General features: G+C 40.4%; 1 protein-coding gene across 11 annotated transcripts in view; it reads left to right on the top strand.

Annotated features, from left to right (window-relative positions):
• The window catches only part of MTMR1 (myotubularin related protein 1), a 59,249-nt gene that overhangs the window by 19,766 nt on the left and 17,034 nt on the right, over positions 1-22,449 (top strand). For 4 of the 11 annotated variants that reach the window (XM_018552607.1, XM_018552603.1, XM_018552604.1 and 1 more), the window contains 6 exons: positions 2,784-2,837; positions 10,117-10,192; positions 11,991-12,085; positions 12,789-12,896; positions 15,713-15,814; positions 20,065-20,148. In XM_018552607.1, the coding sequence (XP_018408109.1) occupies positions 2,784-2,837; positions 10,117-10,192; positions 11,991-12,085; positions 12,789-12,896; positions 15,713-15,814; positions 20,065-20,148 (519 nt within the window). The remainder of the gene's footprint in view (positions 1-2,783; positions 2,838-10,116; positions 10,193-11,990; positions 12,086-12,788; positions 12,897-15,712; positions 15,815-20,064; positions 20,149-22,449) is intronic. The other 7 variants (XM_018552611.1, XM_018552609.1, XM_018552610.1 and 4 more) reach the window with 2 other exon arrangements.

The following is a 22,449-nucleotide window of genomic DNA, read 5'->3' as shown; positions in this document are numbered from 1 at the left end:
TATATATATATGTGGCTCAGAGAAAGAAAGCAGAACAATTTCGCACACATCTGACACCCAACTCTGTGTCCATGTGAATGGAGATGAGTGGGGATCTAAGTGCTGGGAAAGTCCTGGCCCCACTTAGGACTGTACTTTAGGCAGATTTAAAGACTCTAATGCAGATCTATAATCATTTATACATCAACTGTATTTTTAAATGCAAGCAGTGTAAGTACCTGAATTTCACCTGGTCTCTTGCATTCCTGGTACAGCAGGGTTGTAGTGCAAGAGGAAGATGCAGCACAAGGACCCAATCTATTCATGTGCTGACAAGAAGCATGCTGATAGGAGGGGAAATCAGTGTGAATGGGATGAGCTCATCACTGTGCAGCTTCTATGTCACTGTTCAGCAACAGGCTGGGATGGGTCCAGAATGATCTGTGTTCAGAGGAAGTGGGTGGAATGATGCTGGCCATCTGACTGAGGATGTATAGCAGCAAACAAATACTTCTTGGAAAATCTCTGGAATGAGGGTGAATGTTGCAGCAAAAACTGGTTTTGTTATTTTAATGGACTGTTCATTGGTATTAGAGAAAATTGGGTGCTGTTCCAGTTAAATCTTTAGGTTTTGCAAGTGTAAGGTGGCCACAGAGATTTTCATCTTTTAAATTAACCACATTTTTAAATTGAGAAGGAACTGGATAGTGAGGATTTACCTTTTTGATATATAATGTTTGTTTAGTCGGGCTCTCTCAGTACAATACTGTTGGTAACTTCTATTGCTCTGACTATAGGTGGCAAGCTTTACCTGTCCATTGTATTCCACAGAGGCCACCTTGGGTTAATTTATTTTTTTGATTTTGGCCTGTAAACACCTTGTAATCCACCAAGAAGAGCTTAGGCTTGCTGCATAGGAAACAAATTGTTTCTGCTCTTAGCAGTCATATACCATGGGTTCGTTTTGCATGCCAGGCAGCTGATCTTTCCTTCTTGTTCACTGCGAGTCCCAAAAGTTTTTATTATATTTCACTCTTCTATTACATGCTTCATGTTCTAAAGAACCCAGTAGGGCTGCAACAACTAATCGACATTATCGATTATAATCGATGATTGAAAAAGTTGTCAACTTTTTCAATCATCGATTAATCGGATTTCGATTGGTCGGCCCTGTTCACGGCTCCACACACGCTGCGTGCCACACCTCCCCCCCACCTCACGCTCGCCGCTGCCAGATGCGCCTGCCCGCATCCACACGCCGCACCTCCTCCCCACCTCACGCTCACCGCTGCCCAAATCCACGATCGGTACATTCCCAGCAATAATACATTATACAGTGGTGCAATGCCGAATACCACTGGCTATAGAGGACTACAACAAATCCCAGCAATAGTACATTATACAGCACAATGCGGAATACCACCAGCTATAGAGGACTACAAAACCCAGCAATAGTACATTATACAGCGCAATGCAGAATACCGCCAGCTATAATGTACAATTGCTGGGATTTGTGGTATTCTGCATTGCGCTGTATAATGTACTATTGCTGGGTTTTGTAGTCCTCTATAGCCGGTGGTATTCCGCATTGTGCTGTATAATTTTACACTTTTCATTTCACTATATTGCACACTACACATTTTTACTTCCACCGCTCCAAGCTTGTGATGGACTACAATCTCAATATAAACTAGTAGTCCCATCACTGGAGCAATTTTTTAAATTTATTTTATTTTTTAATTCAATTAACCGATTAATCGAACTTAATAATCGGCTAACTAATCGATTTTGAAAATAATCGTTAGCTGCAGCTCTAGAACCCAGACACTTGTAATGCTCTGATTCCTACCCCTTACCTCTCAGGGAATTATGGGTATTTTATTACTTATTTGCATTCTCCCTGTTACGTATCAGGCTTTGAAGGCTATAATAGGACCATCCTCTCTGTCTGGATTACAAGGAAACTAAGAGCTTTGTTATCTGCCATTTTTTGCTCCTTCAGCAACAGGGACTGCATATCTGTTATCGGCCCTGCATTGAGGCAAGGATTAGGTTGGTCTTCATGAGTGCCATACAGCCACTCACTGAGCTGCCATATCTGCTTTCTGGGGATGAAAACAAGTGAGTAATTGCATACACACATGAAATGCCAGGGCTTTGGTTGGAAAGATATTTTCTCTCACATCCAGTTGTCTCCCTAATCCATCCAATATTTAAAAAAAGTTTTGGACATAACACCTCATATGCAGGTTGCATAGTCCTGGTTTCTAAGTTTTTAAAGCTGACTCTTAGTTGTCCAGGTGTGGGTTAATGTATTTTCTGAATTAAATGTCAGCTCAGCTAAAATTATATTCACCTTGATTGCTGACAAGCTGAAACACATGCTGGCTTTTTGTATCTCTTGGGAATGCCGATATCTCCTCTAGAATTTCCATTAAAGGGTATATAGAAGGTGGTCTACTCCCTTGATGTCTTCCCTATAATTGAAATAACTGAGGAATCTGCCATTGTTATAACCACCTAGGAATGAACAGAAACAATAAAACCACCTGATATCAGCTCAGGACGTGGTAATTTCCATGGTTTTATGGTAACCAATTTGTGGCATGTTTTCCCTCTGTTCTGCCCATTGCATGCATTGCTGTATACAGAGCTAAACTTGTTGAGATGCTGAGAATTTGAAGGTCTTAAATGTCTTCTTTTTTTTTTTTTTAATCTGTGCAACCTGTCCTCTTACCTGTTGTCTGCATGATTATTTCTCTCTTATTGCCTCCGTCCTGCCCATCGCTGCCTCATGCACACAGGAGACTCAGGAAGACCGCAATGGCTATCATTCAGAAACGGAGTCCGAGCAGGTGGCAAGTTCTACCCCTCTATTTTATATCTGTTAGTGCATGCTTGTAGCTTTAGACCCATGTTACCCATATACCTCTCCATATTATGTACGTTCACACATCATCATCGCCATCAGTGGAAATAATGGCTTCAGTCTGAATGTTGGGTTATGTGAAGGATGTACATGATTTACCAGAATGTACATTTCAGACTTTTACCTTTTTTAAAAATGACGCAATGGCTATTGCTGACAGGAATCTCTGCAGCCAGTGGAATCTCTGAATGGCATTTCTTTAGCGTTAGGGACCCACTAACTAGTGAAGCAGTAGGATGAGTATGATCGCCAGGTAACTATCAACTTTTAAAACCTATATATGAGTGTAACACAGATTTTATCATAATATGTGTCCTTTAAAAGCTCAAGAGTATGTATGTATGTATTTACACTATGGGACAATTACCAAGACAGGATGTTCTTTCTCCAGCTCCTTTCCCTCAGTGTATAAGAATACTTACTTACAGGTCCTGCAAAATTTATCCTGGTGTTGGTTTGTCTTCAATAAGGACATTAGATTGTAAGCTCTTTAAGGTCTATTTATAAATATTTTCACAACTTTTACTGAAGATTCACACATTTATCTATTCTGACTCCCTTGAATAATGTGTGAATCTTGGGAGAAAACATTTATGAATAGACCCATGTGTTTTGCTTTTTTTTTTAAATTTGTTGTTGGGATTGTGTACTGTGTACAGACCTGTATAATCCTAAACATAGATGGAAACACACTCTGGTTCCAGTTAAAGTGTAGGTCACTGCTCACATTATTTTGACCCCATGAAGAAAACCGGTAAGCCTTCTGCTAATGCAGTTATGTTGTGTAGCAAATATGCTACAAAGTTAACACATCAACCTGTAAAGAATTTGCACGTACCCTAGATATGGTTAAAGGAGAACTATGAGGTGAGTGAAAATCACTCATCCTCATAGTTCGAGCCGACGTGTGACATGGGAGGGCACCACTAGCTCTGCCTCTAGATAGGCACAGCCCCCTGTCATTCATGCAGCTGGGTGGATCTCGACAGTATTATTGGGATCCGTCCTGGCTGCAGCTCTCAGTATATCGCGGGCAATAGCTCGATATATACTGAGCTTTGGGTCACGGGAGGCGTTAGTATATGTCCTCCTGTGACCCTTAAGAGAACTATGGGGAAAACACTTACCCCAATAGTTCTTTTTAAGTGTTGTAAAAGACTAGGCTGCTTTATCAAAAGTCATCAGTCAAGAGAGAAATTTGAAGGACACCATAGTTGACCACCTTCTCGCAATGCTTGTTGTCCAGCTCTGCATTCAATACTTGATGACTCAGTGCAGTCCTGCAGCCAGTGAAGTCAGAATGCTTCATCTATATACTTATTCCAGTTCAGAAAACATTGCAGCCTGATGGTCTACAAGACAGCCAGACAACTGAAATTTTCAGGACTGAATCGGCAGTGGGAGCCGTCAGTCAAATGAATAAGAGATGAAATCCTTGGAGGCATCTGAAGTTATCAGTAGATCCATTTGGTGTCCCCACTGTCTTTTCCAGCAAAGGTGCTTTTGTAGAGTCCATGCTCTGGGTGGCCCACTTCCATTTTATGAATGTGCCGATCCTGCTTGCTGCAGTCGGTGGCAGCAGACATGTAAACAGTCGAGCCAATGTTTGAGGCTGCCTATTCTGACTTTGTCAGTGACATCAGTGACATATTATGTAATTATTTCCTGTTGCATTGGTAAGCTGGATACCAATCAGCCCACACAATGGCTGACCTTTTTAGGGATAAGACAGGTACATGGTAAAAACATCTGTAATATTTTCCTAATTGTGTGCTGAGCAGTTTCCTTGTTTGCTATGACGAGCTTGCTTGATCACATCAGTCATTTTATATGTAGTTTATTCTTGCCCTTTATTGCTGTCTGTTTCTTCTGGATCAACTTGGTAAACTTTCTAGAAGACTGATGAAAAAGGCCATTGGTTATAGCAGCTTGATTTATGACTCAGTGTGTTTAACTCGCAGTGCTTTATTATTTATACTCTTCTATATATAAAATAAAAACTACGTCTGCCAACAGCCTTTTCCCAGTATGATACGTCTGCTCGGGCTTCTCCCTGTTTTTTCAACTTGTGCAGAGCCAATTGATGTGTGTGCTATTGATTTCAGCATTCAGCTTTTCCCACTCGAAGCAACTGGATATCGGAACATATTTTTGAGTTGTTTGTATTTACAGAGCTTTAAAAATGGCAAAGTGTATAGTGCTAAAATGAGCAGCGATAGGTTACATTCACACTAGCCTCATGTGTTTGGTTTATTTAATGCAGGAGAAATGATCTGCGTATAATTATACTTACATTTACATGAGTTAACATTAATTTACATGTTAAAAAATGTAATCTGTCCCTGGATGCACGGAACTTTATTTTTTCTAAACACAATTAAACAGAATGCGCAGTGGGAAAAAAACGCAAAGTGGGAATTATAACTATTAAAATCTTTACATGCATTTTAGGCCTTTAGAGATGTCCAATAAATGCATATAAATGCATGTCATTGCCATTGTAAATGAGGCCACAGACATTAACACTGTTACTTAAAGTGTATTTACACTTTAGCAGCCATATTGGGATAGCATTTACTTTTATATTTGTTACATGTTCCCATTCACATTTCATGACTATATTTAAAAACTGCTGCTTACTTTTTACCTTTTTGTTTTTTTTCTAAAAAAGTCAAAACTGAATTTTCCTCTGCTTAGCAAGGGGGCTGGGGAGTTAACCCTGTCTGTACTTGCTGGTAAATCTCACTAACCATTGTTAAACTAGATTTGAACACTGTCTGTCCTAACAAAGGGTGAAAGATCAGGAATATCCAAACTTCTGCCCTCCAGCTGATGTGGATCTACAAGTTCTATAAGGCTGGGCACACACCTTATAACCATCGCAAGACTTTTGTCTTGCGATGGTTGTAAGGTACTTTAAAAAAACGTACGATCTGCCTATCTTGGGGAGGCAGATCGTACTTGCGATGATCACAAGCCGCGCCCCCTGAGGGGCGGGCTTCCTATGACCGCAATGCCGAACGGGCAGTGTGCGTTTGCGCACACCGGCCGCATGGCTTCCACACACCTTACGATAATCATACGATTGTGGGATTTCTCGCGATTATCACAAGGTGTGTGGGGACCTTCAGACATTGCAAGACTCTGACAGCTTCAGGCATGACTTATTTGAAGTACAGAATTCTCCAAACGCAGTATCCTGGAAGCATCCTGTATTAAATGATGATTTTTTTAAGGGCTTCTTCACACCATATACAGTGCGTTCCAGCACGATTCGATGCTGGAATGCACTGTATCGCATCCCAGCCGGCTCCCGGCGTTCAGGGGCAGGAGGGGGACTGGCGGTGCATTAAAGTCAATGGCGCCACGCCCCCTGCCCACAGTGGGATTGCCCACACCAGAATGCTTGGCACATCAATGCATGTGTTCAAGTCCATTGCAATCAGAAAAAATAGTGCATGCAGCATTTTTCCAGGTCACACTGGACCGGAACGCAGGCATTGATGTGCCATGCATTCTGGTGGGCGATCACACTGCCAGCGGGGGGCGTGGCTGTGGTGCCATTGACTTCAATGCCCCGTCCCGCCCCTGAACGTAGGAAGGTGGCCGGAATGCGTTCCAGCAGCGAATTGTACCGGAGCTGGTGTGAACCAGCCCTAAAGTAATAACGGGACAAAAAAGATCAGATCATAAACCTGTTAAGTTTTTTCAATGCTCAATAAAAATTATATGTTAAAAGGTGTCAAGTTTTGTAGACATGTAACTATATTTTCATTGTGAATATCTCGGTCATAATCCATTGAGCGTGTTCTGTTTAGGAAGGTTAGAAATATCACGTGGGAACCAGACTTACCATACCCAACAGTTTTGAGCTCCCATTAGAATCTTTAGCTCTGTATGTCTGTCTGTGTATACCTCAAATAGTCCATTTGGCTGCTACCCAATGCATGCCATTAATTTTACATTATGATACTAGATTTGCTGAGATGTGCAGAGGAGTGCAGCTGTTTTGTAAAGGGTAGGTAGGTTAAATCTTAGGGTTTTATCGTGAAAGTAATCTCAGGCAGGGAATGGGAGGCTTTCCTAGACAAAAGAGGTGATGGCCAACACCTTATGGTTCTTGCCTTCTGGCAGCATTCTGTCATAGAGGAGGGCAGACTCATTTTAAGAGATATCCATGTAGAACTCTGCTTTATGTTTAAGATCAGCCACTTAGCCATAATTTTCTTTGTGTGCCATCTGCTTGGACAGTAAAATTTGTAATCCAGATTTTGGCATGCAAGTTCATCAGTCCCCTCCGACCAGCTCTTTAATGCAGGATTTTGAATAAACTGCACTCAAGGGAAAGATATTATAGGCGCTGGTGCGTAGTATCCTTTGACTTGAATGGGACCAATTGGTTGCTGTCACTGTTCATCTGAAAATGTACCGGCTCCTTCAGTTTTCTGATTGAAGGATGCCAGACGGAAGGGTGCCAACAAGGCCACCCGCTGTGCGAATCTCAGCTGGTTCATCAAAATTCGCACAGTATATGGCCAGCTTAACTTTTTAGTTTTCGAGAAGTGCTGATACTTGGAGAAATTGAATAGGGTTAGTTTTACTTCTTTGGAACTAGTATTCATACTGCAAGATATAAAAATGGTTTTATTTTCTGATCTGAGCCTGCTCACATTGGTCTTTTTCTTTGTGACAGATACTCATTAAGGCAGAAATAAGAAGTATGCATGGCTTATTTTAAATACATTTCATGTTTATTTTGGTTTTAATTAGAACTCATCGTTCAGAGGACAATCTTTTTAAAATACCAATATTACTATTATTCCTGTTTTAGCTTAGTTTTAGTTTTTCAAATACAGTTTTTTCATACTGAGTTGTGCCTTAGCCCTCCTGATTGCTGTAATGCAGGCTTATATATAACTGTATGCTACAAGTTGGTATCTGAAAATTAGCACAGTTTTGTGCATGAGCATCTGTAAAAATCTTTCCAATGCATGGAGCTTCAGTGGCAACAAAAACTCTACAGGTTTACAGTACTGTGCAAAAGTTTTAGGCAGATGTGAAAAAATGCTGCAGGTAAGAATGCTTTCCGAAATAAGTGTTGTTAGTTTATTTTTATCAATGAACAGTAGAGAAATCCAAATCAAATAAATATTTGGTGTGACCACCCTTTGCCTATAAAACAGCATCAATTCTTTTAGGTACACTTGCACACCGTTTATGAAAGAAATCGGCAGGTAGGTTGTTCCAAACATCTTGGATCACAGATCTTCTGTGGGTGTAGGATGCCTCAGATCTTCTGTCTCTTCATCTAATCCGAGACAGACTCGATGATGTTGAGATCAGGGCTCTGTGGTGGCCAAACCATCACTTGCAGGACACCTTGTTCTTCTTTACGCTGAAGATAGTTCTTAATGACATTGGCTGTATGTTTGGGGCCAATCGGACACCTCCCTGATGGTATGACATGATGGATAAGTATCTGCTTGTATTTCTCAGCATTGAGGACACCAGTGATCCTGACCAAATCAACTCCATTGGCAGAAATGCAATGCTCTGGACTGATGAGTAAAAATCTGAAATATTTGGCTGTAGCGGGAGGCAGTTTGTTCGCTGAAGGGCTGGAGAGCAGTACAATAATGAGTGTCTGCAGCAACAGTGAAGCATGGTGGAGGTTCCTTGCAAGTCTGGGGCTGCATTTCTGGAAATACAGTAGATTTGGTCAGGATCATTGGTGTACTCAATGCTGAGAAATCCAAGCAGATGCTTATCCATCATGCCATACCATAAGGGATGCATGTGATTGGCCCCAAATTTATTCTGCAGCAGGACGACCCCAAACATACAGCACTATATTCAGCATAAAGAAGAACAAGGAGTCCTGGAAGTGATGGTTTGGCCACCACAGAGCCCTGATCTCAACATCATTGCGTCTGGGATTAACTGAAGAGACGGAAGGATTGGAGTCAACGTACATCAACAGAAGATCGGTGGTTAGTTCTCCAAGATGTTAGGAGCAACCTACCTGCCGAGTTCCTTCAAGTGCAAGTGTACCAAGAAGAATTGGTGCTGTTTTGAAGGCAAAGGGTGGTCACACCAAATATTTATTTGATTTGAATTTCTCTTCTGTTCATTTACGTTCCATTTTGTTAATTGATAAAAAAAATAACTATTTACACTTTAATTTCTGAAAGCATTCTTACTTTACAGCATTTTTTCACACCTGCCTAAACATTTGCACAGTACTGTAGCTGGATGCCCATATGGGGTGATTTGTAGTACATATATGTCAGCTTTGCAACAATCATAACTTCAAAACTGATTTGAACATAATCTCTAACACTCAACCTAACCGTCACACATTCTATTGCCAATACTTACCTGTTTGATAGCAATAGACATGGCTGGACAGTTTATGTCAAGCTTTAGAATAGCTGAGGTTCCTTGTACCCCAAAATGTCTTGGGCCAAAACTTTATATTGGTGGTAATAATGGCACCACCGATACAAGATACCCAGTGAATATTTGTATTTGCTGGTATGCAATTTTTATTCCAAAGCAAAACCACTAAAAACTCCAACCTGTCAGTGCCACTGTCAGCTGCGCTTACACCCTTTTGCTGTTGAATAGGAAAGGACTAACAACATTGCTCTAAATCTCACTTTAATAAATGTATGTGCTACTGTTACTGTCGGTGCTGCCTTATTTTGCTTGGGCTTTATTCAAGCTACAGAGCTAAGCAATATTGTTGCTTTTTACTTGTACATACGTCTTGTCTCCTGCGGTGTGTAAAAGCCGTCATTCAGTTTTCTGTGCCTAACCTCCCGGGGTAAGTGTTAATTATCTAACATGTTTATTGATATTTAAGTATTACTATTCTATAGAATAGTCTGATTTTCTCAAGCGGTGCTGAAAAGCAATTTTGTTCAGAACCACTAAAATCAATGTCTACTATGGACACTTGGCTGTAGAATGTGCAAGTAATTTATCAAAACCCCATTCTGCAAGATGAATCTATTATTTATGAGCTAATGATTGTAGCAGGAGGTGATCCAGCCTGAATTCCACTGTGCTGCTGTTTAATACAGGTTCCATGTTCATTAGTAAGCATGCACAGCCTGCAGAAGGCTCTGGAGCTCAAGAGAAGACTCAGAAGGCTGCTGGCTGTTTACAGGTAGTGGATAACGCTATGTATTGCTTACTTTTGTCAGGCTTTAAGAGATGGGAATAAGCAGGCTCAGATGGAGGAAGCACCATTATTTCCTGGAGAGTCAATCAAGGCAATTGGTAAGTAAAAGACCAAATTCTTTAAATTCGATGTCTATCTCACATATTTGGTTGATCAGCTTAAAGCCACTTTTTGGCAAATTTGATATTGTACGACAATAGCAATATAATCTACTTTTGGAAGTAGTCTTTAAAGGACTAGTAAAGGTCACAGAATGAAAACAATTATTCAAAGGTTTATGTCCCATAGTAGCTCGGGTCCCGTAAAATCAGGAATCTCGATTTGCCAATGGTAGCCTACAAGATAAGAGCTCTGTCATGCAACCCCCATCCCTCCATGTAATGCTCTGTGCCTTTTTTAACCATTTTCACAGAGCATCGCCTTCTAAGCTAATAGGTAGTAGGTAATAGATTTGCTAATTCGGCTCAAGGTTTCTTTGAACCCCTTGAAACAGAGGTTTGTGCAAACATCTCGATATGTTGTCTTCTATATTTTTTTTTTCTGTCGTGTGTGTACTTTAATTCCTGTTAATTTATTACGTAACTTTTTCACAGGCTAACATGTATCCAAGAGAAAATGTTTGTTGCAGTAAAAAAATTATACACTTATGGAGTGCCAGGCATGTGCAGGCAGTTGAAAATGACTTTGAAAATGTTGTTTATTAATCATTTTTATGTGAGTTATGGAAATTTATTTTACCTTTTTGGCCAAAAATACCTATTTACACCTGGTCGAATGGCTTCAGCTGTGAATTTTTCATTATTTCTATTTTTAACCATTTTTATTGTTTTTCTGCCCTTTAGTGCGTGTGATCAATTTGACAAAAGTTCTGTTCAAGAGGAGAGTAGTGGAAAGTCTGGACTATATCCTAAAATAACCCATGTTGGTTCTCTTGCTATCCCATCTAACAGTGCCTGTACAGTGGGGGCGAGTTTAAGTTCTATTGCTTACACTCTTATGTCATAGCACTTCAGGAAAAACCCTAGAGAGCAGCAGTGAAAACTATTTAAAAATAAAGTTTCCATTTGTGTTCAGTCTGTGTAGATACTTTGACCGCCCTTTCTTTTCTGAGGAGGTCAGCCTATATCAAAAAATAAATCCAACCAATGGGTAAAGGCGCAATGGAGAAAGTGAAAGGATGTGATGATTTTTTTTTAAAGAGTTTTCACCACTGCTGTCTAGAGATGGCTAGAGAGCATACAGCATCCTCCTATTAGTTTTTTAAGATCTAATCCAACCTCTTTTCTACTCCCCCACTGAACATCGCCTGTATTATTTAGGCACTGACTGAAGGAGAGAAAAGCAGTCATTTAGGAGAAATGTTTAAACATACAAGTAAGACTCAGCTGAGAATGGCATGAGCCACTTTCATGTGTGTAGCAGGAAAAAGATGGCTGAGGAGTTAGAAGAACTACTAATATTTAAAAGAAATTTGTAAGTGGGAAGTTGTAAATTCCGGCCAGTTGGTTCTGTTGAAAGATGCTCTAAACATAACTAGTTTTGGGAAGTATTTTTTATAAAATATTGAAACATTCTTCAAACTGATTAAGGAACACCTTCAATAAGGACATGTCATTTTCCTACACATACACAGGGCAGCCATATTTGTTCATTAGTTGTGCGGCACATTGACTGGACTTGGTCAATCCTTTTCTTTTGCCGCTAGTATACCGGACACAATCTGACTGAAAGGAACACTCTTCAGTGTCCAATGAAGGGCGGCACACTAAATTCCTTGGGTAGTCTCAGACAATTTTAGTTCACATGAAGGAATTCATGACACGCATCTTCTTTATTTATAGAAAGACATTTGATATAAAGAACTTTCTTTTTAAATAAATATTTATATTTCTACAGCTAAAGATGTTATGTACATTTGCCCATTCTGGGGTGCGGTCAGTGGAACATTAACTGTGACGGACTTCAAAATGTACTTCAAAAACATTGAAAGGGTAAGTTATGAAATGCAGCATTTCAGATTACAATATACAGTATATAGTAGGGATGTGCCGATACCGAGTATTTATGCTCCGATACCATTACTTCTGGTCAGAGGAAGATTTTCTTCTGACCAGCAGTGCCATATGGGAACATGGAGCAAGCTTCCTGGGCAATCAGGAAACCAGGCGGTGAGTAATGACCCGCCTCCTGATTGGCCGGGAAGCCGGTTCCCAGCCAATCAGCATCGAGCCAGCCAAACAGTTAGCTTGATGCTGATTAGCTGGGGAGCCTGCTTTTCAGCCAATCAGGGAGGCGGCTCATTACTCGCCGCCCGGCTTCCTGATTGGCTGAGAAGCCAGTTTCCCTACCAATCACAATCAAGCCGGCTTCCTGGCCAATCAGCATCGAGTCAGCCGAAAAGCCGGCTCGATGCTGATTGGTTGGGAAGCCAGTTTTACAGCCAATCAGCATGGAGCCAGCTTTTCAGCCAATCGGGAAGCAGGGCGGCTTGTCATTACCCGCCTAATGGCTTCCTGATTGCCCGGGAAGCTGGCTCCTTGCCAGTGGAAGCATCGGTATCGGTACTCTGTATTGGCAAGTACCGAAAGCAAAATACGGTACTCGTACTTGATACCGAAATACCGGTCTTGAATCCATTTATTTATAGTAATGATATTTAAGTGACACAACCAACCTATTTTCCTTATCTTCCAGGATCCACCTTTCATTCTGGATGTCCCCCTTGGTGCAATAAGCAGGGTGGAGAAAATCGGAGTTCAGAGTCAAGGAAACAATTCTTGTGGTATAGAAATTGTATGCAAGGTAGCTACATTTGCATTTTTTTGCATCTTAGAATTGTTCTGCAATGTTACATTGTTTATGACACTATAAATGCTTACCTTTTTATCCTACTGGGTTTTAATTAATGGTGCAAGTGTTTTTTTTTGGGGTTCAACATCTCATGTTGTTTTACGTCACAACGCGTTGCTATGAGCTGAAACAATCTGACATAAGGCAGTAGACAGAACTAGTTTTTAGAGGTGAAACTAAAGACACAGAACCATGGCTGGAATGAGAGAGAGAGAGAAACTCTCACAAAAGTGTACCCTGGCAGAAATCGTGATTTTTTTTTTTGGCATTAATATTGAAAATATGACTGATCATGGAAAAAAACTGTCTTTTATGTAAGGAACGTGATCATATGAAGCCATTTATTATCACATAGTTGCTTGGCTCCTTTTGAAATCATAATAACAGAAATGGCCCTGATCAAAAGTTTACATACCCTGGAATGTTTGGCCTTGTTACGGACACGCAAGGTGACACACATGGGTTAAAATGGCAATTAAAGGTTAATTTTCAACATCTGTGGCTTTTAAAATTGTAATTAGTGTCTGTGTATAAATAGTCGATGAGTTTGTTAGCTCTCACGTGTATGCACTGAGCAGGCTAGATTCTGAGCCATGGGGAGCAGAAAAGAACTGTCAAAAGGCCTGCATAACAAGGTAATGGAACTTTATAAAGATGGAAAAGGATATAAAAAGATATCCAAAGCCTTAAAAATGCCAGTCAGTACTGTTCAATCAATTATTAAGAAGTGGGAAATTTTGGGGATCTCTCTTTTTTTTAATGTAATTCTTTATAAGCAAAAGGGCACGGTATAGAAAACTGAAACATGGCCACATTCGGGGATCTCTTAACACCAAGCCAAAGTCAGGTAGACCAAGATTGCAGCCAGGACTGCCAGAAGAATTGTTTGTGATACAAAGAAAAACCCACCGGTAACCTCAGGAGAAATACAGGCTGCTCGGGGGAAAAGATGGTGTGGTTTTTTCAAGGAGCACAATACAACGATGCTTGAAAAAAAAAATGAGCTGCATGGTCAAGTTGCCAGAAAGAAGCCTTTACTGCACCAATGCCACAAAAAGCCCGGTTACAATATGCCCAACAACACCTTGACACGCCTCACAGCTTCTGGCAAACTGTAATTTAGAGTGACAAGACCAAAATAGAGCTTTATGCTCACAACCACAAGCACTATGTTTGGAGAGGGCTCAAGCAGTGGTTACAGCAGAAAAAGGTGAAGGTTCTGGAGTAGCCATCACAGTCTCCTGACCTTATTATCATCGAGCCACTCTAGGAAGATCTCAAACGTGCGGTTCATGCAAGACGACCAAAGACTTTGCATGACCTAGAGGCATTTTGCCAAGACAAATGGGTAGCTATACCACCCGCAAGAATTCGGGGCCTCATAGACAACTATTATAAAAGACTGCACGCTGTCATTGATGCTACAGGTAGCAGCACACACTATTAAGAACTAGGGGTATGCAGACTTTTGAACAGAGGTCATTTCAGTTTTTTATTTGTTGCCATGTTTTGTTTTATGATTGTGCTCTTCTGTTATGATCTACAGTTGAATATGAATCCCATAAGAAATAAAAGAAATTGTGTTTTGCCTGCTCACTCATGTTTTCTTTAAAAATGTTACATATATCACCAATTCTCCAAGGGTATGCAAACTTTTCAGTACAACTGCATAGTGTGTGTGTGTATATGTGGGTGTATGTATAAATGTATTGTACATACATACATGCATGCATACATACATGCATACATACATGCATACATACATGCACTCATACATGCATACATACACTGAGTGGCCAGATTATTATGACCACCTGACGTTTGTAGGCTAATTAGCTATAATTTTGCGCTGAAGTTGCTAGAGGGCCAGGCCATTATAAATAGGGAAGCAGGTTGTTTACCACGACAGTAGAAGTGATTTTTTTTCTGAAGATATGGGTGAACAATGCAATTTAACAGCCTTTGAACGTGGGATGATTGTTGGCGCTCGAAGCCATGGAGCGAGTATCAGCAAAACAGCAGAATTCGTTAAATGTTCAAGAGCAGCTGTTAAAGTGTTTAAAGACTGGACTGTCAGCCGAAAATCTGGGTCTGAACGTGCGAATTGTGGCCGTCAATGTTAGGGCAGAACGGAGAGTGGTAAGACTGGTACAAGACAACAGTGCAGTGTCAGATTCCTCGCATCCCCTTTCAAAATCTCATGGAGTCACGAGGCGGCCCAACAAAGTCATCTCGTGGCCCAACGAAGTACTGATAGGGTGGTCATAATAATCTGGCCGCTCAGTGTATATTGCTTTTTTCTGTGTAGAACGTAATAAACACATTGTTCTTAAGCCCCCTGTCATAGGCCAAGCACCAGTTGCCACCTCTGTATCGTCTCAACACACTGGCCAGTTGTCAATTTTAAAGCCCTTCCTAGGAAAAACACTTTAAAAGTTGACAACTTTTTCAATAATCGATTATAATCGATTATGTCGATTAGTTGTTGCAGCCCTAATCCAAATGGAAAGTCTGTGCAAGAGCTTTAAACAGAGATGTACAAACTAAGCTGTTCTCAGATAAATGTGTCATTCATCTTCCAGGAAGCACATGACTGAGTGTTTCCCCTCTGAAATTGAAGCTTGTATTGTTTGTAAAGGAAGACCTGAAAGCAGTGAATGTTTTCAACTTCCTTTTACTTTTAGAATTGCTACACTTCTGTAATGCTTGTTTAGATTAACCCCTAGATTATACTTCTCCTTGTAAGATTATATTTTATCTCTTCAAAGGATATGAGGAACCTTCGGCTGGCCTACAAACTGGAAGAGCAGAGCAAGTTGGAAATATTTGAAAATCTTACAAGGCACGCATTTCCAATTTCCAGTAGACTGGTAAGTAACTGCTCCAGACTTTAGTTATGTTCAAAGAACTCTGATGGCTCTTGTTGGTGTTAAGGGAGAAACATATAATATAGAGCAGGGGTAGGCAACCTTAAAACTCCAGTAATTTCCTCTGAGAATCATGCTTGTGACTGTCAATCTTGCAATGTCTCATGGGACTTGTAGTTTCATAACAGTTTCATAACTGGTGTGCCGAGGTTGCCTGCCCCTGATATAGAGGCACCTTGAGGCTTAAACAGTATGAAAAGCAAAGGTGATGCGCAAAGTGCGGAAACCCCTATCAGAAATAATCTTCTAACTGAATAAAGAACAATATGTTGGTTGCTATGTACAATACTTATTGTGTAGGCATAATTGTCTGATTCAATGTTTTTCCTTTGTCTTTTTCCAGCATCTATTATAGTGCCTTTAGTTGCTCATGAATGCATCTTCTTGCACCATATTTCATCAAGTTTCTCCTTCTAAGCTGTTGATTTAAGTATATTTAAGCTTTTTTCTTAAGTTTTGGACAGCGTGAGAAAGGTTAGAACCTCTGTCATGTTTTTATTGCTGTTTGTGTCTCCTTTGGGGAGGTAAACGGGAACCATACCGCACTGCTTACCGGGATTCCCACTTGATGAAGATGGGTCCTCGAAATGACTGCGGATGGCACCGACCGCCACACATGAACAATAGAAAAATGTCACCTGCACACCATAAGTTGAAAAAGCAAAATATTTTATTGCCAATAGCTGTATCTCATTGGCAAGCGCTTTCGGGGTCCCCTTCATCAGGCTTAGAGATAACTCCCTTTGGGGAGGTTTCACCTTTTTATCTTATCTCCGTAATGCTTAACCCTCTGACTGCCAAGGATGTGCCCTACGCGTCATGACAGCCAAGGTGTGTAAGCAAGCTTGTTTTTATTATGTATAGCCGCCAAGCTCACGTTTTCAGAAAGCCAGTAGGCCGCTATACAAAATAAAAACAAGCTTGCTTACACACCTTGGCTGTCATGACGTGTAGGGCATATCCAGCGAATGCTGCAACTGCCATCTGTTTACTCTACAGGGCCTCTGCTTTCACAAAATAGTTAATGATTTAGAGGTTTTAGGCCCAGTGCAGACCTGAGCGATCCGGGACGCGTGTCCCAGGAATCGCGCGCTCGTGCATAATTGCAGACATCGATTGCCGCGCGGCCCCATTGGTTTCAATGGGGTACATCCGTGCGGCAATCGCAGAAAAAAGGTACATGTACCTTTGTTTTGCGATGCATGGCTGTTTAAGCTGCGATCGTGCTCGGATGCATGGGCGGCATCCCACGCGATCCGCCCAGTGCAATTGAGGTGCCATTAGAAAATGACGGCACCCACAGCGTGATCGTCGTTGATGGGCGACTCCCTGACCACACGGCAATCCGCGCAGTATCAAGCACGATTGCCGCGAGGTCACAGATCGCCCAGGTGTGCACTGGCTCTTAAGTATTCTTCAGGTCAAATTGTTATTTTAACATGTTTGTAACTTTTTTGTTTGTTTCTTTTACTTTTTTTGTGTAAAAGATGGGGACATGTTATAATTGCTGCAATTTTTTATTTTTTTTGTCCATGTTGAGAGATTTTGAACAGAGGTTCTAACCTTACCCAAATCTATCCAAAACTTAAAGAAAAACTCCTGTCTTGACTTTGACAAAACTGGCATAAAAAGAGGTGATACAACAAGGGAAATAAATAGCAATGATATTATTTTTGATTTGTAATGCTGACATACAAACAACAAACCCCCATTTACTTGTATAACGCTGTATGTGCCTTCTGAGTTTTAAAAAAATGATTAGGAAATGTTGATTTTGCATTTGCTTGGAACATGATGTGTTGTTGAACCCTTGGGATTCTCACTTCACATAAACATATGTATGTTCCATAACAGGATCTGGAAGTCTAAAACCTGGCAGATCTGCTGTGCTCGAGCCGCTTCTGATTTCTGCCAGGAATACTTTATAATTATGTTGGGAGCGCACTAGGATCCCTGTGATAATTCTAATAATTCTATTCATTTGTGGTGGCTGGAAAATTATGAATTCAGTGTTTAAATACTGCCAGGTTTACATGTTTCTAATCAGTTGTTACTTATTACTCAGACTCTTTCCTGGCAAACTGTTTGCATGCAAAATCCAAAAGTGTTATCTTATACTGGATGTAATTCATTAGGATCAGTTTAGCCTTTAAAGGCTTGGGAGAAGGTCATCTGTGGCTATATCTCCTGAAATATTGGGAACCTGGTAATGCTATAGCTGGGAATGCTATCCATCTTCCAAAAATGTAATGTTATTTGGCTGGCTGTTATGCCTCTCAACTGACTTCAGTACTTGCAGTCACCTGAAACCAGCATTGTAGATCGGGAAAGTGGAGAAAAGTCTGAAATCCATATCCATGTGTTCAGGGTCAGCATGATAGTCAGGCATTTAGCATTAGAAGGAATAATGACCAGGGCAAGCCCCAGGTTTCCTCACCCCTCTGTTTGTTCTGATGACCACCGTCACTGAGACAGGAATTTTTTAGAGTTGCCACCAGAGCAAGAAGTTGAGGGAAAATTCTCTAATTAGGACACATGACCACTCTTTAAGATGGGAATACAGTTCACTTTAGGGAGATTAACTTTCATTTCCTGTTACATCTTCAGAACAAGAAATAAAGTAAAATCTCCCCACGGGAGCAAAAAAAAAACCTGACAGTGGCTTTAAATCTGCTCTAGTCTATTCAAAACTGGTGTTTTGACTTTGTATACACTTTAAATGTAACATACATATTGCTCTTAGGTATTACCGTGAAGCTGTAAGGAAAGTAAGAAAGTAATTATGGGAGCAGAACGATAGCACAGACGTGAGTAAGATCAGCACCCCAAGTTATCTGCCGTCACCTATCGCTTAAAGAACAAGTTTACCATTAAGTAAATCCCCCTAGCTCCTGAACAATCCTAGACTGAAACCCATTGACTCAAGTGCTCACTTTCCTCCTCCGATAGTGGTGGCCTTCCTTTTTTTTATATCTCAAGTGGCAAAATTTAGTATGGTGCTACCTGCCAGTAACTTCCCATAGACTTGGTGTTGCATATGGTTTTGCACCAGCGGTACAGGAATGTACCGTTCAAGTGTTTGCGACATTACTGGGCAGCCACAGGCAGCACCACACTAGATTTTGTTAGTTGCAATATAAATAATGAGGTAGACCACTATGGTGGGACGGGGAAAGTAAGTACCTGGGTGGGGGTGGTTCACATTAGAATAGTTTAGGGCCTGCGGTTGTCATTTTAAAGGTGAACTTGTCCTTTTAAGTTTAAATGTCTAAACCTTTTCTCCAGCTCCTGAAAAGCTATCTCCTTGTATATGATTTGCAGCCATTGCTCGAAATCCACCCATGAACACTCAACTGTAATTTGTATTGCAACTAGCAGAGTAGACTTCTGTTTTGTTCAAAAGGGTTCATCCTTACGAGGATCTTAAAAGAAAACTATAGCCCAACCTTTTTTGCCATAGTTCTCTTTAGGGTCACAGGAGGACATTTACTTACTCCTGTGACCCAAAACTATTGCCCGCCATATGCTGACAGGACAGAGCCGAGCTGTGGCCGGGAAAGATCCTTACAATATTGTTTGACAGCTGGCTCTGCCTCTTTAGAGCCAGAGCCAGCTGTGCCTGCCTGTCCCCTCCATTCAGCGCCAGAGGAACGGAGAGGGGAGCGGAAAATCATTGTGGGGACCAGTGACTGACGGTCACTGTTCTTTGCAGGAAGATCGGGAACTGAGCTATCATCGGTTTATGATCGCTCAGTTCTTGATCAATAGAGCCGACATGAGACCGCTGCAATGTCACACGTCGGCTCTAATTAGGAGGATAAGTGTATTTCACTCTTTACATAATTCTCCTTTTAAATCAAATGATTATTCCTGCCAATGTCTGGAAACTTCTAAATTTGGAGAAGTATTCACAGATGGAGGTGAAATGTGCTTACTGACCCTTTGCTCAGAGCTAGATGCTAAATGCTCTATTTTTGGTTCTTCCCATAAGGAGCAACAGTTCAGTTGTATCTCCTTCATATAGAGAAGTATATCATTTAGCTTACATCTGAGCACTGCTAACAGCTCAGACCACAGCAGGTGCAGGGTCAGAGTTCCGAGGCTTCTGAGTTCAAACCCTTACATTCACCTAACACCATGTGTGCAATCCATTCATTTAGAATGTTTATCCTCTTGTTACTTGTTTCTTTCAGCCTTTATTTGCATTCAGTTACAAAGAAAAATTCTCTGTGAATGGCTGGAAAGTTTATGATCCAACAACAGAATACAAGAGACAGGTACAGTGTTATCTATTTTGCCAGATCACAACTTTTATTTTATATTTTCAAATGTATATTTTATATTTTCCAGCTATATTAACCCATTGATTCTCCTTTATAACTTTTTATCTTGTTCTACATGTAAAGTATCATTACATTTATTATTATTATGAATGTTGTTGTTGTTGTTTTTATGCTTTTTGCCTTTTTGTTACCATTTCACAACCAGGGATGTGTCTGGTGCATATTGATAATCAGTTAAAAGAAGAAGCCATGAGCGTGTTTTTTTTCTTTTTATATAACCTGATGTTTCTCCTTACAGTAAAAGTGACTCAGGAGAGTATTCTATATGGTGGCTGTACAAATGTAGTGCCCCATTTTCCCTGGTCCCATCTCTTCTTTCCCTTGCATGAGGCCAGGACCACAGTAGCCCTGAGCTAGTGTGTGTGTTTTACTGTGCAGACGTTTTAGGCAGGTGTGAAGAAATGTTGTAAAGTAAGCACTTTCAGAAATTAATGTGATAATAGTTTATTTTTTATCAATGAACCGGAGAGAAATCCAAAACTGTGGTGGCCAAATCATAACTTCTAGGGCTCCTTGTTCTTCTTTACGCTGAAGATAGTTCTAAATGACATTGGCTGTATGTTTGGGGTCGTTGTCCTGCTGCAGAAATGCTGAGAAATAGAAGCAGATACTTATCAATAATGCCATACCATCAGGGAGGCTTGTGATTGGCCCCAAATGTATTCTGCAGCAGGACAACGACCCCAAACCTAGAGCCAATTTTTTTTTTTTTTTCTGAAAGCGTTCTTACTTCACAGCATTTTTTTCACATCTGCCTAAAAGTTTTTGCACAGCACTGTATGTTGTGTAATATATTAATATATATAGATATACATATGCACACCTACAGCATTCATGTAAATGCAGTACACCTGTACATGCATTCATACATGAATGCCTATTAGGTATCCCAAAATATGTTAGCGATATAGGAGTAATTTTGAAGCCATCATATTAGGTCAACTGTAAAGTGATGGGTATTAAATGTGTTGCTTATGTAAAATTTTGGGTACATTTGTTTTTAACTGTTTTGCAAAGCACTTACATTTTTGTGCCCAGATTCATTTATCTATTACGTTTCCACAGTATTATCACAATATGTTATATTTTTGTATATTTTGGAGACTAAAAATAAATTGTGGATTTTTTTAATTGAAAATAAGTATTTTCTCTTTCAGGGATGTGCAAAATCAAAAATACTATTTATTAATCATTAGTCAGTGGTTGGCAATTTACTAAATACAGGGGGCCTGAAGTGCTGCGTAATGACTTAGTTTTGTACCTGTTCTATCATCAATCATTAGGATGCTATTAATAAGATAGTAATCATATTTTACCTTTATCTTCCCCAGCTTCTTGCCTGATTGGTTGTGTGACAAAGGAGAAGTTTGAATTTGGGAGAGATTTTTCCCCTTTGCAATGTTACATTGTGATGCGCCAAGGAAAAATTATTCTGTTTGTTCAAATTGTTAGTGTAACATTTAGCTCATTTTGGGTGTGTGCAAAAATGTGCACAAAGGCAACATATTTACAAATTTGCGATTGTTAAAAATTCTACATTTGACAAAAGTTTGACACTCGTGCAGTAAAAGCAAATGTCATCCAGAGCATCCAACATATTTGTTGGGATCTGGGATTCATTGGGGAGAGGAGATCATTTTTTTTCTTTATTACTTATATAGTTTATAAACTTTAACTGCCTTTTTTGTTGTAATGTAAGATATAAATCAGGTCAGGGGAGACCACATCCAGTCCCCTCATGCACCCTTGCAACAAGAGATTTACTTATAGCCGTGATCTGTTGCTTGCTGTCATCAACAGCAATGGATCAGTATTGCAGTTATCTTTTGCTGCAGGGAGAGGCAGTATGGAGCTGAATTAGCTCTGCTTGTGCTGATTTGGATAAAGTACCAATGACAATATAGCACTTCCCTTTTTATTACTATGCAAAAGTATTTAGCTTTGCTACACTGCTACAGAGCCCTCCTATGGAGCAATTGGTAGTAGAAGTTCAAGCCGATTTGATTTAGCAACTGTGAAAGCTCGCTGGAGCTGCTGGCACTCTGTGTGCAGCCCACTGTTCTTCAGACTGGAATTGAGGTCTGGAGCACAGAGGGCTGTATATTGAGCATCAATGGCTCATGGGTTGGACTTGGGGGTTTAGGTACTCTATTTAAAGAGAATGTATGGTTTGGGGGTAGAGGATGACCATTATTTGCTTTATTTTGCACATCTACTGTATAAGAGTGTTAAAGA

This window comes from Nanorana parkeri, unplaced genomic scaffold (assembly GCF_000935625.1).
Source record: "Nanorana parkeri isolate BGI_ZX_2015 unplaced genomic scaffold, ASM93562v1 scaffold93, whole genome shotgun sequence".
Taxonomy (NCBI): domain Eukaryota; kingdom Metazoa; phylum Chordata; class Amphibia; order Anura; family Dicroglossidae; genus Nanorana; species Nanorana parkeri.
This window is presented reverse-complemented; position numbering and strand designations above follow the sequence as displayed.